At 47.1% G+C, this 13,835-nt stretch overlaps 1 protein-coding gene across 1 annotated transcript in view; it reads right to left on the reverse strand.

Moving 5' to 3' along the window:
- The window catches only part of LOC113583267 (E3 ubiquitin-protein ligase SMURF2), a 38,186-nt gene that overhangs the window by 8,071 nt on the left and 16,280 nt on the right, over nucleotides 1–13,835 (reverse strand). The window contains exons 4-11 of the mRNA XM_035528781.2: nucleotides 6,816–6,949; nucleotides 5,592–5,657; nucleotides 5,302–5,386; nucleotides 4,702–4,785; nucleotides 3,969–4,171; nucleotides 2,865–2,949; nucleotides 2,585–2,743; nucleotides 2,360–2,416 (exon numbers count right to left, since the gene is read on the reverse strand). Of these exons, the coding sequence (XP_035384674.1) occupies nucleotides 2,360–2,416; nucleotides 2,585–2,743; nucleotides 2,865–2,949; nucleotides 3,969–4,171; nucleotides 4,702–4,785; nucleotides 5,302–5,386; nucleotides 5,592–5,657; nucleotides 6,816–6,949 (873 nt within the window). The remainder of the gene's footprint in view (nucleotides 1–2,359; nucleotides 2,417–2,584; nucleotides 2,744–2,864; nucleotides 2,950–3,968; nucleotides 4,172–4,701; nucleotides 4,786–5,301; nucleotides 5,387–5,591; nucleotides 5,658–6,815; nucleotides 6,950–13,835) is intronic.

The raw sequence follows: 13,835 nt of genomic DNA on the forward strand, positions 1-13,835 counted from the left end.
GTGATGGGGATGTCACACGTGTGCTGCAGAGAGTGGCTCATACAGGAGCCCCACATTTCCCCGCCCCCCAAAAAAAAGGACTACAGCCAGTTTACTGGGTCACGGCACCAACCGCAGAGAATAAACATCAGCACTTCTGCCAGCGTGGTTTTCAGACATGGAGCACCGTGCGGTAACGCCCACCCTTTCCAATGGCACTTTTAAAAATATAGAACAAAAACCTCACTTGGTTAGCTCTATTTGGACTAGACCTTAAAACGTGTGTCCGGGCTCTCGGTGAGGCTGTGTAATTAAGAAGGCTGGTCCGTCTTTCGCTGGCTGGCTGTCGGACCCCTCTCATGTCATCGAAGGGCAGCGCCTGAGGTCATAAACCACAAGCGAAGGAGAAAAAGGATGTAAAAAGACAGGAGGCTTTACAAAACGTGCCGGTTCTCTGCTTGGTGGCGCGCCAACATGAGATAATGAAGCCATTTTGACGCAAGGTGTAATTCAACTTATGTCTGGCAGTCCTATGGTCAGACCAGAGCTCTGTACATGGAACTTGATGCCAAATGAACAAAAGAATGCAAGAATCATTTTGTGTACGATGGCCCTATAGTTCTGCTGCACAAGTTAGTCAAATTTCTTTTAGATTTTAAAGTATATTGCATTTTAGCCATCTGCGCTAGATTCCACTTTATTTTATTCCAGTTCAAAACTGATGCTTGAGGACAACAATGTACCATCAGATCAGGACTACTGATGTTGGCCTCAGGGGGCCATTGGATAGATACCTACTGATTAAGATGATCTCTCAAAAACACCATCTGTTCACTATCCTCTCCAATTCACAGCAACAGAATTCACCATTCTGCGTTATGTGCACAGGTAGGCGGACAGCCCGTAAGGTACGCTGGCCTGTGAACTACTGAACTTGTCAGACAGCCAAAGGCCCAGTGAGACGGAATAAACACGGGGCTTAAAACAAACAAACAAACACAAACACACACACACACACACACACACACACACACACACACACACACACACACACCTCCATCAAAAGACTCTTTATGCAGTGGCCACACCATACATCCCCATGCTGCTTAGCACTGGTGCCAGGGACGTTTTCCCCCGTGCACAGGGCTGGGCTGTTCGTGTGGGAACATGCGTGTGCCTTTGCCATTTCTCACTGGACCAGCAATCATTTCCTCTGCCTTCCACTTTGGTTAATGTAGTTCTTTAGAAAGTCATGTTTAGCGAAGACTTAAAGGAAGGAAGTCTAACCCAGGCCTATTCCCACTTAAAACTCCACGGCATCCAGCTCCAGGAAACCCTTCCAACAGAGACATACCCAGAAAAGTCCTACATGGAAACCACCACTTCAGGATGGAAAATCCACATATATTTAGAGAATGGTTGCTGAGGTCCCACGTGTGCTTCAGGAAAAAGAAAAAAAAGAAAAAAACCGCCATTACAATACTGCTGCTGTTTGTGTCCCTATAGGCAGAACGGATGCAAACACGAATAATAAAGGAGGCGGGTTGTGGCTTTAGACAGTGAAGCTGAATGTTTGCGGAGGTCTGGATCCAGTTCGGAGCGCTGTCTTAGATTAACTGGCCACTGGTTGGGTCGTGAAGCGCATGCTGGAGGCTGCTGGGTGCTCCCGCGATGGTAGAGATCAGGGGAGAGATTGCGTCCTGCACAGTGTGGTGAGAGTGTGTTTAAGGTGTGAGGGGAAGCTTTGCAGCCTGGATCCCCACCATGGCAAGGAGCTCACAAACAAACCAACCAACCCCAGTCTAACGAATGTCTTAATATAGCCACAATCAGCACACAAACACACACTCTCACACCCAAGATATTTCATCAATTCTTTTCCTCGAATTTGTACAAAGCTGCAGCCTTGTCACATATACACCATAACCACAAAACCACCAGTACACAGACACAGAGCAACACACAAGTCCAGGTGTCTGTCTGATTTGGGCTCATCTGAGAGGCGGACATGAACCCTAACCCTCCTAATTGTTAGTAGTCTACATCAATCAGCAATCCCCCCCCCCAATGGAACAAACTCAGAAAACTAATACATTGCCTACCAGTTGGTAAAGAATGTTTACAGATCTGGGAAAGGGCCTGCCAACAAGCTAACATGGCCTCATTGCATGATCTGCCTTTATGATGGCCAAAGCAGCAAATAAAGCTGCTTCTTCAAGAGGAACAGATACAGAGCATCACACACCCCTATACAGCTGCAACGCTGAGGAAAATTATACACACACACACACACACACACACACACACACACACACACACACACACCTCTCTACAGCTGCACACATGATCAGAGGAAACGGAAGACAGGACAAGGTCCTACCTGACATTTGAGTTTGTGCTCTCCAGGCAGGTACGAGATCCATTTGGACTGGGACTGCTAGAAAACCAGGAAGAGAGAGTTAGAAAGGTGTTGATGGGTGAGTCATCACTGTTGTCGTTATCATCATCGTTATTATTATTATTATTATTATTATTATTATAATAATCACCCCCACCAGTGCTATAGTTTCCTCAGAATGACACAAGAGACCAAGGCCAGACTCACTTGAGCACTAGGTGCAGGTTGGCAGAGAGACGTGGGTCTGTAAACTGCGTAGTTCGGTTGTTGTGGTCTACGAAGTAGACCCGGCCAGTAGCCGTGTTGCGGATCTCCCAGCCTGGCGGGAGCGGGCCAAGCTCCTCACAGTTAACGTTACTAAGATCTCTGCGCGCGCGCACGCACACGCACACGCGCACACACACACACACACACACACACACACACGGCGTCATCTGAGCAGGGGCACGGTATAAAGGGGTGTAGGTGTGCAGGTGTAGGGGGTTACCTGGGCACACGTGGGTCGTGCCACGTACTCACGCCGGTCTGCGTGTGGAGGAAGTACACCTGGCCCTGCAAGGTGGTTCTCTGCTCTGCAGTAACACAGGGAGAAAGTCAAGAATGTCAGAGCAGTCAGTCGTTGGGGCAAGAACACACCGTTCTCACAGATGAAGGTCTGCAAAGTGTGAACGCAGCTTCCAGTATATACGATGGGATGAAGAGTGTTGGAGTAAACTGTGTCACGTGGTATGGTTCCTCTGTCAAACCGTGTGTGTGTGTGTCACATTTGAGGTTTCTGTTTGGTTGAGCTTCAATAGAAGCAGACTGTCCTCAGCCCATCTTCATCTTCACCCTCTACCTTTTACCTTAACAGAGCTCTACACGCAACTCTAGAACCAACTTCTGGAGTTTCAGGAGGTGCACTGGACTGTACTTTCTATGCCTGCTCTAAAATCGAATCCATTTCTAGAACACACAAGTTCTAGATTCCTCTTCTGAAATCCTTTTTTAGGCATCAGAGATTTGGCCTGGGTCTTGAGTACCAAATTCCACTCCAGAGTACAGCGATACAAAGGGATTCTAAATAAATAAATAGTGTGTGTGCGTGTGCGCGCGCACGTTTGTGTGTGTATGTAACGGCTCAGTAACACTGAAGGATCTGGTATTGGAACATGCGCACACATGGAAGTGATGAAGGCCGTCTCGGACACTGATGGCCCTTATAAGGGCACAGACATCTGGGAGGCCCTCACCGTTCGCCCGCCGTGCTTGCATGCCAGACAGAAAAAGCGCTCTGCAGTGCATTTCCATCTGTGTACCAGGGAACGTTTGACATGCAAAACAAACAGAGGTAGCGGAAAAGTCATCGGCCTGCAAAGAAAAAAAAAAAAAGAAAGCAACCCAGAACCTTCTTCACCTCACCTGCTGCTGCAGACGTTACTGGCAGGCGTGCAAATCCTGCACCCCCTTGCATGGATGACTACATACTGGATTCAGTTGAACACCACTGTGTATCCAGAGTGCATGTAATGTCCCTGTACCTCACCCAGCATGAGGCGGTTCTGTGAACACTTACATACAAGTGTGTGTGCGCGCGCGTGTGCGCACTAACCGTATCCCTCCGGCAGGTCTGGCGGTGTGTGGAGGTGTGTTCTGCTCATGTAGTTCCTGTGTCTCTGGGAGCGTACGCGCCTCTCCTGGGCCCTGGCGTCCCCAGACATGATGCTGGTGGCCCCGTTGGGGCTCAGGATAGGCGTGTTCTCATCCAGCACACAGCTTAGGGGCCGGCCAGGGCTCGAGTACTCCGATGCAGGCCTAAACCGCATGCGCGTAAGCAGAGAGAAGAGGCCTAAGCTTCTAGGAAACAGGAGTGTGTGTGTGTGTGTCTCTCAATTAGACTGTGTGGTTCAGTAGAACAGAAAACAGCATGATAAGAGGAGGAAGCAGTATAGATGCTTATGTAGCTGAAAAAGTTAGAATGTGAGAGATTGTTAGTCAATGCAATTACATAAGAGGTTGTGTGTGGGGCTGGGAAGGATGTGAGAGAGTGCATGCACTCTCACACACACACACACACACACACACACACACACACACACACACACACACACACACGCATAAAGTGAGAATAGGGTTGTGGATGTGAAAGTATGTGTGGGAGAAAGAGAAAAATAGAGAGGGGTTTGTGTGGGCATATACAGAGGATAAGGATGTGTGTGCAAATGCATGCGTGTGTGTATGCATGCTCCTCCACACACCCTTTCTAATTAGGGACCTTACACGAATGAAATCAACCAGTGAGATCAGAAACAGAGAAGGAGGCACATGGAATAGCACCTTCTCACCTGGTTGGTCTCTCCCATTGCGTGGTCCGTGTGATGTGATTCAGGTACTGAATCCTGCCAGTGGCGGTTCTCCTTTCCTCCCAGCTGGACACAGATGAATTCAGCTCAGTAACTTTCGCCTGGTTAGCTAACATTAAGTGTCCTGAGGTAATTACTGGCTATAATTATACAAGCTGTTTTGCCAACATTAACCAGATATTTGATTTGTTTATGCAAAAATGTTTGGATCGATATTACAGATATACATTTCATGTATGCCAAAGAAAAGACTCAATGTCTTCTGTGCGATTCCGCTGCAGTGCATTTAGCATTAAGGGATTTAATGGACTACAGTACCCTTGACCCACATCACATCATTATGTAGGGAAGTCAAAGACACTGCAAAGAGATCCTGGGGTATGGAATGCAGCTAATGTGTGTGCAGCTGAAGGGAGCTGGGTTGAGTGATTGTGTGTAGTATGAAGCTCAAGGGAACTGGGTTGTGTGAGTGTGTGAAGCTGAAGGAAGCTGGGCTGAATGTGTGTGAAGCTGAAGGGAGCTAGGTTGCATCAGTATAACTGTCAGTGTGGCAGGTGGGTGTGTTTAGGTGCAGGTACAAACCCATCAGGTAAGTCATTGTCAAACAGCCGGCTACAGTCCACCAAGGGTCCTCCTGCTCCTATTCTGTCTCTGGACTGCAGACTCACTACACAAACACAAACGCGCGCGCGCACACGCACACGCACGCACACAATTACAAACAGTTTGAGAGCTTGATTCAGCTATAGCTACAGCTGGGGGCAGGGCAGTTAGAGAGAAAAGATGAAGGGGGGGAAAGGGAGAGAGAGAGAGAGAGAGAGAGAGAGAGGGAGAAGGGCCAAATAGACTGGATGTCTGGATGTTCTACTCACCCACTATCTGTCCTCTGATGGTGTCGTTATCACTGGGTCCCAGCTTGTTCAGGTCCAGTTTCTGATCTGTTAATCAAAAACAACCCAATTATCCAATTATCACTTTCACCAATAAATCCAAAACTCTTATTATCACTCTTCTTCACATCATGAGCGGTGATCGTACTGCAGCAAAATGGTTTCAGTCTGACACCTGACCTACACGGAGACTAGCTCAGTTAGTTTGAACTGCTGCCTTTTGACTTTAACTCCACTGATGCCACATCAGCACATGGCGGGAAACGCTGAATGAGAGACATGTCGGGATGGCCAGACATAAAATGTGGTTTTCCCTTTCTGGTGCTGCATGCATAGACAGATGGATATGCATGCTCACTCACTCACTCACACACACACACAAAGTTCCTAGAAAACAGCACAGCTCTGTATCCTGTGTGTGTGTGTGCGTGCGCGCGCGTGTGTGTGTGAGAGAGCATGCATATTGGAGGAGACAAAGTCTCGCTGTCAGAGAGCTATGTGAAGATCTGTGGAGATCTGTGGTGAGAGAAACTTCCTGAGGCTAAATCAGTCACTTTCGAAATACCACACAGCACAAACTCACATACACAAACTCACTACACAACTTTATACAGCACAACCTCACACAGTCACCAACATGTACCGCACAACCTCACACACATCCCTGGAGTCCTTGGGGAACATTACCACCGTGGCTCATTCTCTGGTCTGTCTGTATCCCCAACTGTCTCTGTCTGCCCGTGTATGTCTATCTGGCGTGAGTGTGTGTGTGTGTGTGTGTTTCAGATGGGGGCTGCTGTGGCTTGTGTGTCTCCCTCTCCCTCCCCAAAGAAGGAGAAGACTGAGTCAGTCTGCCTGGCTGGTCTCCACAGACTCACCCACCCCCACCCTCCGCCAGTCAGGCTGGCACCACCACCTTGGCCTTCCCCTCCTGAGACACCCTACGGACGTGTGTGTGTGTGTGTGTGTGTGTGTGTGTGTGTGTGTGTGTGTGTGTGTGAGAGAATGAAGCAAGACATCCATATGGGTATCTAGCCTCAGTGTAATGGTAGAGAAGTTCCTGGATGATCAGGGGGAACAACAGTGATCTGTGCCTTAACAATGTAGATATCAATAATACCACAAGCCATGGGGAGTGTGGATCTAAGTGAGCCAGGGCCACTCCCCTTCAACAGCCCGACACACACACACGCACAAGCGACTTACAGCCGGTGTCTTTGAGGCGGTTGATGACGTTGGAGAGGAGGCGCACGCAGCCCAGAAATCCTGCACCCTGCTTCTTATGGATCTTCTTATGGTTCCACACGCTGATGGTGATGGAGTCCAGCTTCCCAATGTACCTGAGAACACAGAGAGAGAGAGAGAGAGAGAGAGAGAGAGAGAGAGAGAGAGAGAGAGAGAGAGAGAGAGAGAGAGAGACAGGGAGGGAGATTCATGGGTTCAACAATTATTAAGCTCCTAGTGAAATCATAAATACTGTGGTCCTGTTGAGTTGCACGTCCCGTTAAATGAGACTATATCACATCACATGAAATTAGGACATGAAAACGAACATCACTTATTACAATGAAATACTGACAAAATTCAAAAAGAACCACCACCTCCTCCACCCGTATCTTACTGTCATCACATAAACCTCCACCCCCACCCGCGCTCTGTGTTACTGCAGTACGGATGTGGAAAGGCAAAGCAGTATGGTGGTAGTGGACACTAGACAGAACCAGGTGTCTGATCTCCATCCAGCTACATGTCATTGTTATTCCAGCAGCTATAAGGAAGAAGCTCCAGGAAATCTGGGGCCTTTCCTGAACATTAATCGGGAAGATTTACGATACAAATTTTAAAAAGCTGCATTCATAAATCTTTTACATTTAAAAAAAACAAAACAAAACCTCATTTCACATGGCTTCATAGAAGAACAAAATCACACACACACGGTCCTGTTATTTGCATGCCACCAGTCATACAGCCTCACAAACTGACTCTGTGGAGCTTGGCGATTTGTCTAGAGGGCTGACTCAGCTTACATGCATACACGGAGGCAGACAGACAGGAAGGCGGACAGACATTTCTATGGAAGTCGCTAATTGCATCCCTTCTTTTTCTCCCTCTTTCCTGCTCCTCCAGATAGGAGTATCGCTAAACCACACTCAAGACTAATGGAGTTTCCACTGCACATCAGATCTAGTGCTGGCACACACCTGGAGCAGTCGCCCAAACCTTTATCCCATTACTTTTATACACACACACACACACACACACACACACACACACACACGAATACAAACATGCACATGTACAAGCAACACATGGTCTGTGTGGGGGTCATCGTCATGTTCTCTTCTAGGATGTGAACTTGGAAATATTAGCTCTTAACTGGTCCACCCAGTAAAGTCAAGTCCCAGTTTCTTCTGCTGCTGGCTGGCACTGAAGTCCAGTTTGGTTCACTGGGAGTTCAGAGTCGGTGGTTTGGTAAAGCTGTGAAATGCTTGTGGTGTGTTGATGTAGGGAAAACAGAACAGCGCACAACACTGACTGTACTTAACGGCCGTGGTGGAGCCCTGGATGGGGGGTGGGCGATGCAGAAGCGTAAGCTTTGGCCGAGTGTGGCGTGACATGCACGCATGCACCTGCCTGAGAAAACACAGTCACACTCACCTTAGACACCATGCCCATTGCACACCTGAGACCGACCGACCTTGCGCACGCACGCACAGCAGACAGAGACAAACAAAACACAGATTCACATGCACACATATGCAGACACACAAGCTAAGACAAAGACAAGACAGCAACACCCACTTAGTCTCAGGGGTACTGCCGCCACCTGTTCTTAGTACAGAGGGAACTTTATGCGACGTGTGTATGTGTGTGTCTGACTGTATGTGTGAGTGAATGCTGCCTCAATAACCCTAGTGGGCTAGTGGGGGGGTTGGGGATGCGAGGGATGCTGGCTGCTAAAAATCAAATCACACTGCACTTCCACAAGAGTTAGGCGGGTGAAGCGCTCAAGTGTGAACTCCTTACATTCCTCCGGTAATTAACAAACACATTATGTGAGTAGACAGACTAATTACAAACTCCGGGGGGGGGGGGGGGTGAGTACTGCACTCTCTCACACTAGACTTGGGGATGTTGTGCAGAGGCAGTGGTATCTTTAGATGTTACATGTCACGGTCGGGGGTCGTATTGGGGACTTTAAAATGTTAAACCTATGAAGACCTACACACCGAAAGTACAAGGAGACCTGAAGTTCAGCATGTCCTCAGGTGTCTCCTATAAGAGGTTGGTTAGCAAGTTAGCGGTGAAAACCTCACCTCACACTGGATCTAAACAAACAACAAAGATTCAGATTAGGGTCTGGACAGCATTAATTTGGATCTCATTGAGGGGTAGTGTATTGTCTGGGGGGGTAGCTGATCTCAGATAGATAGATAGATTCAACTTTATTGTCATTGCTCAGTACAAGTACAAGGCAACGAAATGCAGTTAGCATCTACCAGAAGTGCAAATAGTTACAATGTACAAAACAGAAGAGTGCCAGAATGTGCCCAAGTATATAACTATCGTATTATATATAAAATATATATGTAAAAATTGTTTCTAAATATACACTGCTTGGCCATAAAAAAGGTCACCACCTGGATTTAACTAAGCAAACAGGTAAGAGCCTCCCATTGGATAATTACTGCATGGGTGATTATATTTCAGCTAGCAACAAATGATTTAACCCTAACTGATGCTTAGCTGAGTAGCTTCTCATTTGTTAAACAACCATGTTGAAAGACACATCCTGTGATCATGGAAAAGATGTTAATCTGTTTCAGAAGGGTTAACTTATTGGCATGCATCAAGTAGAGAAAACATCTAAGGAGATTGCTGAAACTATTAAAATTGGGTTAAGAACGGTCCAACGCATTATTAAAAAGTGGAAGGACAATGGGGAAATATTTTCGAGGAAGGAACGTGGTCGGAAAAAAATCTTGAATGATTGTGATCAGCAATCACTTAAACGTGTGGTGAAATCAAATTGTAGAAAAACAGCAGTAGAACTCAGAGATATGTTTAATAGTGGAAGTATTTCCATACGCACAATGCGAAGGGAACTCAAGGGATTGGGACTAAACAGCTGTGTTGCCTTAAGAAAACCATTCGTCAGTGAGGCTAACTGGAAAAATGGCTTCAATCTGTTAGGGAGCATAAAGATTGACTTCAATGGATGCAATGGAAGAAGGTCATGTGGTCTGATGAGTCCAGATTTACCCTGTCCCAGAGTGATGGGCGCATCAGGGTAAGAAGAGAAGCAGTTGAAGTGATGCACCCATCATGGCTAGAGCCTACCATACAAGCCTGTGGGGGCAGTGCTATGATCTGGGGTTGCTGCAGTTGGTCAGGTCTAGGTTCAGCAACGTTATGTGCCCAAAGAATGAGGTGAGCTGACTACCTGAATATACTGAATGACCAGGTTATTCCATCAATGGATTTTTTCTTCCCTGATGGCATGGGTATATTCCAAGATGACAATGCCAGGATTCAGCGGGCTCAAATTGTGAAAGAGTGGCTCAGGGAGCATGAGACATCATTTTCACACATGGATTGGCCAACAACAGAGTCCAGACTTGAACCCCATGGAGAATCTTTGAGATGTGCTGGAGAAGACTTTGCGCAATGGTCCAAATCTCCAATCATCAATACAAGATTTTGGGGAAAGTTAATGCAACTCTAGACAGAACTAAATGTTAAAGTATAACAAGATATGTGAGATATATAAAGTATAACAGGATATATACATAATATATTAAGTATAACAAAATAATTAACAGTGTAGGTAGTACGTACAATGTAGGTAGTACGTACAATAATATAGTGAATACTTGCAGTGTATCTTTACATAGTATGTACAGTATAGATATAAACAGTAGTATATGATGTATACACTATATCCAGTATGGTGAATACTAAATATAAATAAGTCGGTGTAGGGGCAGCAGTATTTATCAGTGTATTGTAGAGTTAAGTAAAGTGATGGTGAATGGAAAGAAGCTGGACCCGAGCCAACTGGTTCTAGCACGGATGCTCCTGTATCTCCTCCCAGATGGTAGGAGGTTAAACAGTGTGTGGTTGGGGTGGGAGGAGTCCCTGATGATGCTGCATGCTTTGCGCACACAGCGCTGGTGGTGAATGCTTCCAATGGCAGGGAGCTGTGCACCAACGATGCGCTGAGCATTCTTCACCACCTTTTGCAGGGCCTTCCTGTCAGCCACAGTGGAACCACCATACCACAGTCACACAGTTGGTCAGAACACTCGCAATGGTACAGCGATAAAAGTTAGTCAGGATCTGAGAAGACAGAAGGTTCTTCCTGAAGATAAGATGTGTTGAGTGTCCATGAAAGATCCTCAGAGATGTGGACGCCCAGGAACTTGAAGCTGGAAACACACTCCACTTCTGTTCCATTGATATGAACAAGAGAGTGTGTGCAGCCTTTGGTCTTCCTGTAGTCCACAAAGAGTTCTTTGGTCTTTTTGTTGTTGAGGGAGAGGTTATTGGTGGAGCACCAGGTTGCCAGATGCTGGATCTCCTCCCTGTAGGCTGCTTCATCATTGCTGACGTGTCCGATCGCAGTTGTCATCTGCAAACTTAATGATGTTAGATCACACAGTCGTGGGTGAACAAGGAGAAGAGCAGAGGGCTCAACACACAGCCCTGCGTCATACCAGTGTTCAGAATGAAGCTGAATGATGGGAGTGAGTGCAACAGGGCGCAAGTCATTCAGACATGCTGCAGAAGACCACTTTGGCACTGGTGTGATGGTGGATGTCTTCCAGCATGTTGGAACAGCAGCCTGAGCCAGTGACAGATTGAAAATGTCGGTGAAGACCTGAGCTAGCTGTTCTGCACACGCTCTGAGGACGCATCCTGGAACGACATCAGGGCCAGCAGCTTTCCGTGCGTTTACTCTGTTCAGTACTGAACGCACATCCTCAGTGGATAACATGGGAGGTTCACCCTTATGAGGAGGAGGCCCATCCCATGTGGTGAGTTGTCTATTGCTGTGATCAAAACGAGCTTAAAAACTGATTAAGCTCATCCGGGAATGATGCACTGCTAGATGGAAGAGTTGGTGGGGGTGGTTTATAGCATGTGATGGACCGGATGCTCATCCACATGCGGTGGGGGTCAGAGCTGTGGAAGTGCTCCTCAATAGATAGTTTGTAGGTGTGTTTGGCTTTCCTAATGCCCCTTTTCAGGTTGGCCCTGGCTGAGCTGTAGGCCTCAGCATCCCGGGCCATTAAAGCAATGTCTCGTGCCTTCAGCAGTAGGCGAACTTCGGCATTCATCCAGGCCTTCAGATTAGGAAAGATCTTCACATATCTGCCAGTGGTGACATTATCAGTAAATGAGTTTATATAGTCTGTGACAGCAGAGGTGTATTTGTTCAGGTCTGTGTGAGAGTCCACAGTGGCTTGTGAGGAGAACATACTCTAGTCAGTGTTATGAAACTGATGCTGCAGAGAGGAGACGGCCCCTTCTGCCCACACAGCCTTTGTTGCCATTTTCACACGTTTGAGTGGCACATACCTGGGGAGCAGGAACAACGAGAGGTGATTGGACTGTCCCAGATTGGGGAGGGGAACAGCCTTGCATGGCTCTACAATGTTCATGTAAACCTGATCCAAAGTTTTGTCTCCTCTGGTTGGGCAGGAGACATTTTTATGAAATTTAGGCAGCACAGTTCCTAAATTTGCATTATTGAAGTCCCTCGCAACAATAAAAACTGTCTGGTTGTGCAGCTTCTTGTTTGCTGATTGCTGCACTCAACTCTTCCATGGCTAACTTGGCATTCGCGTCGGGAGGCATGTAAACAGCAGTGGCGACGATATTAGAGAACTCTCTCAGTAAATAGAAAGGTCTACACTTAATCATCAAATATTCCAGAGTCACAGAGCAATGACTTTCAGTTATAGTGGAGTCCGTATTCCATGATTTGCTTACATAAATGCACAGCCCTCCTCCTTTACTCTTACCGGAGTCTTCTGCCACTCTGTCCGCTCTAAACAAGCTGCGCCCATCCAGCTCCACTGCGCTGTTGGGAATGTCACTGTTCAACCACGTCTCCATCAGAAACATGATGTTGCACTCCATGATCCATCTCTGTGTTGTAATCCAGAGCTGGAGTTCGTCCATTTTGTTCGCCAGAGACTGAACGTTGGCAAGAAAAATGCTGGGAAGTGGTGGTCGATGCGGGTTTAGCCGTACTTTAGTCCCCAGTCCCCCACGCTTTCCTCGCTTTTGTTTACGATCCCTGCGCCTTCACTCGCTGCACCCAGCTGAGGGGGTTGGTTGAACAGTCCACGGTGTTATGGAGATTTCTTGAGGGACCATCAGATCACTAAAACCATTTATGCCATTGGAACCGATATCAAGTAGCATCTGTGGGCTGTAGGAGCTGCTTGCCTGACAGTTTGTGATAAATAAGCTGGTAACCAGTAAGCTAATTACTACTAAAAAGCAAAAACTGGAGACGCTGAGCCTCGCGTTGTGCACGTGCCGCCATAGTTGCCTAGGACTCAGGTCTCAGATCAGATATGTTAAAAGCAAACTCGGCAGGCTGCGCGTTTAGGCCCTTCTTTGTGACATCCTGGAATGTGAGTGGTTTTATTTGACAGAACTAAGGTTAAAAGGTCAAATACAGCATGTGAGCCCAGATACTTTAGTATGCAGACACGGCGTGTGCTGGGTTCAGACTGCAGACACAGTGTACTTTGCTTTTAAAAGACAAAACATTTGGCCAAGGCTGCAGGTCCACACAATAATATGCACATGTGCAACACACTCAAAACCCTTTACACATTCAATAACATTACTCTTTTTCTACTTTTTAATATTCATTCTAACAACAAATACTGTCACTCACTCACAGTAATGTTGTGTGTGCAGCATGACAGGCTAGACACACCTCACCACATCGTGACGCAGACAGCCTGAACACAGCCCAACACAGCATCACGCAGATAGCCTGAACACAGCGTCACACAGGCAGCCTGAACACAGCGCAACACCATCACACAGAGAACCTGAACTGTCTTGTGTGGTGTGTGATGCCAGGTACCCTGAGCCAGAGGCTGCTTCGCCCTAACTGATGATGTAATCATCGCGTTTGAAAACACACCGACAAAAATCAGTCGCTCCATTCCATGGCCTGCATGCCAAAAAAGGAGAGGG

The sequence above is a fragment of the Electrophorus electricus genome, chromosome 3, assembly GCF_041902795.1.
Source record: "Electrophorus electricus isolate QZ-2024a chromosome 3, ASM4190279v1, whole genome shotgun sequence".
NCBI classification, from domain to species: domain Eukaryota; kingdom Metazoa; phylum Chordata; class Actinopteri; order Gymnotiformes; family Gymnotidae; genus Electrophorus; species Electrophorus electricus.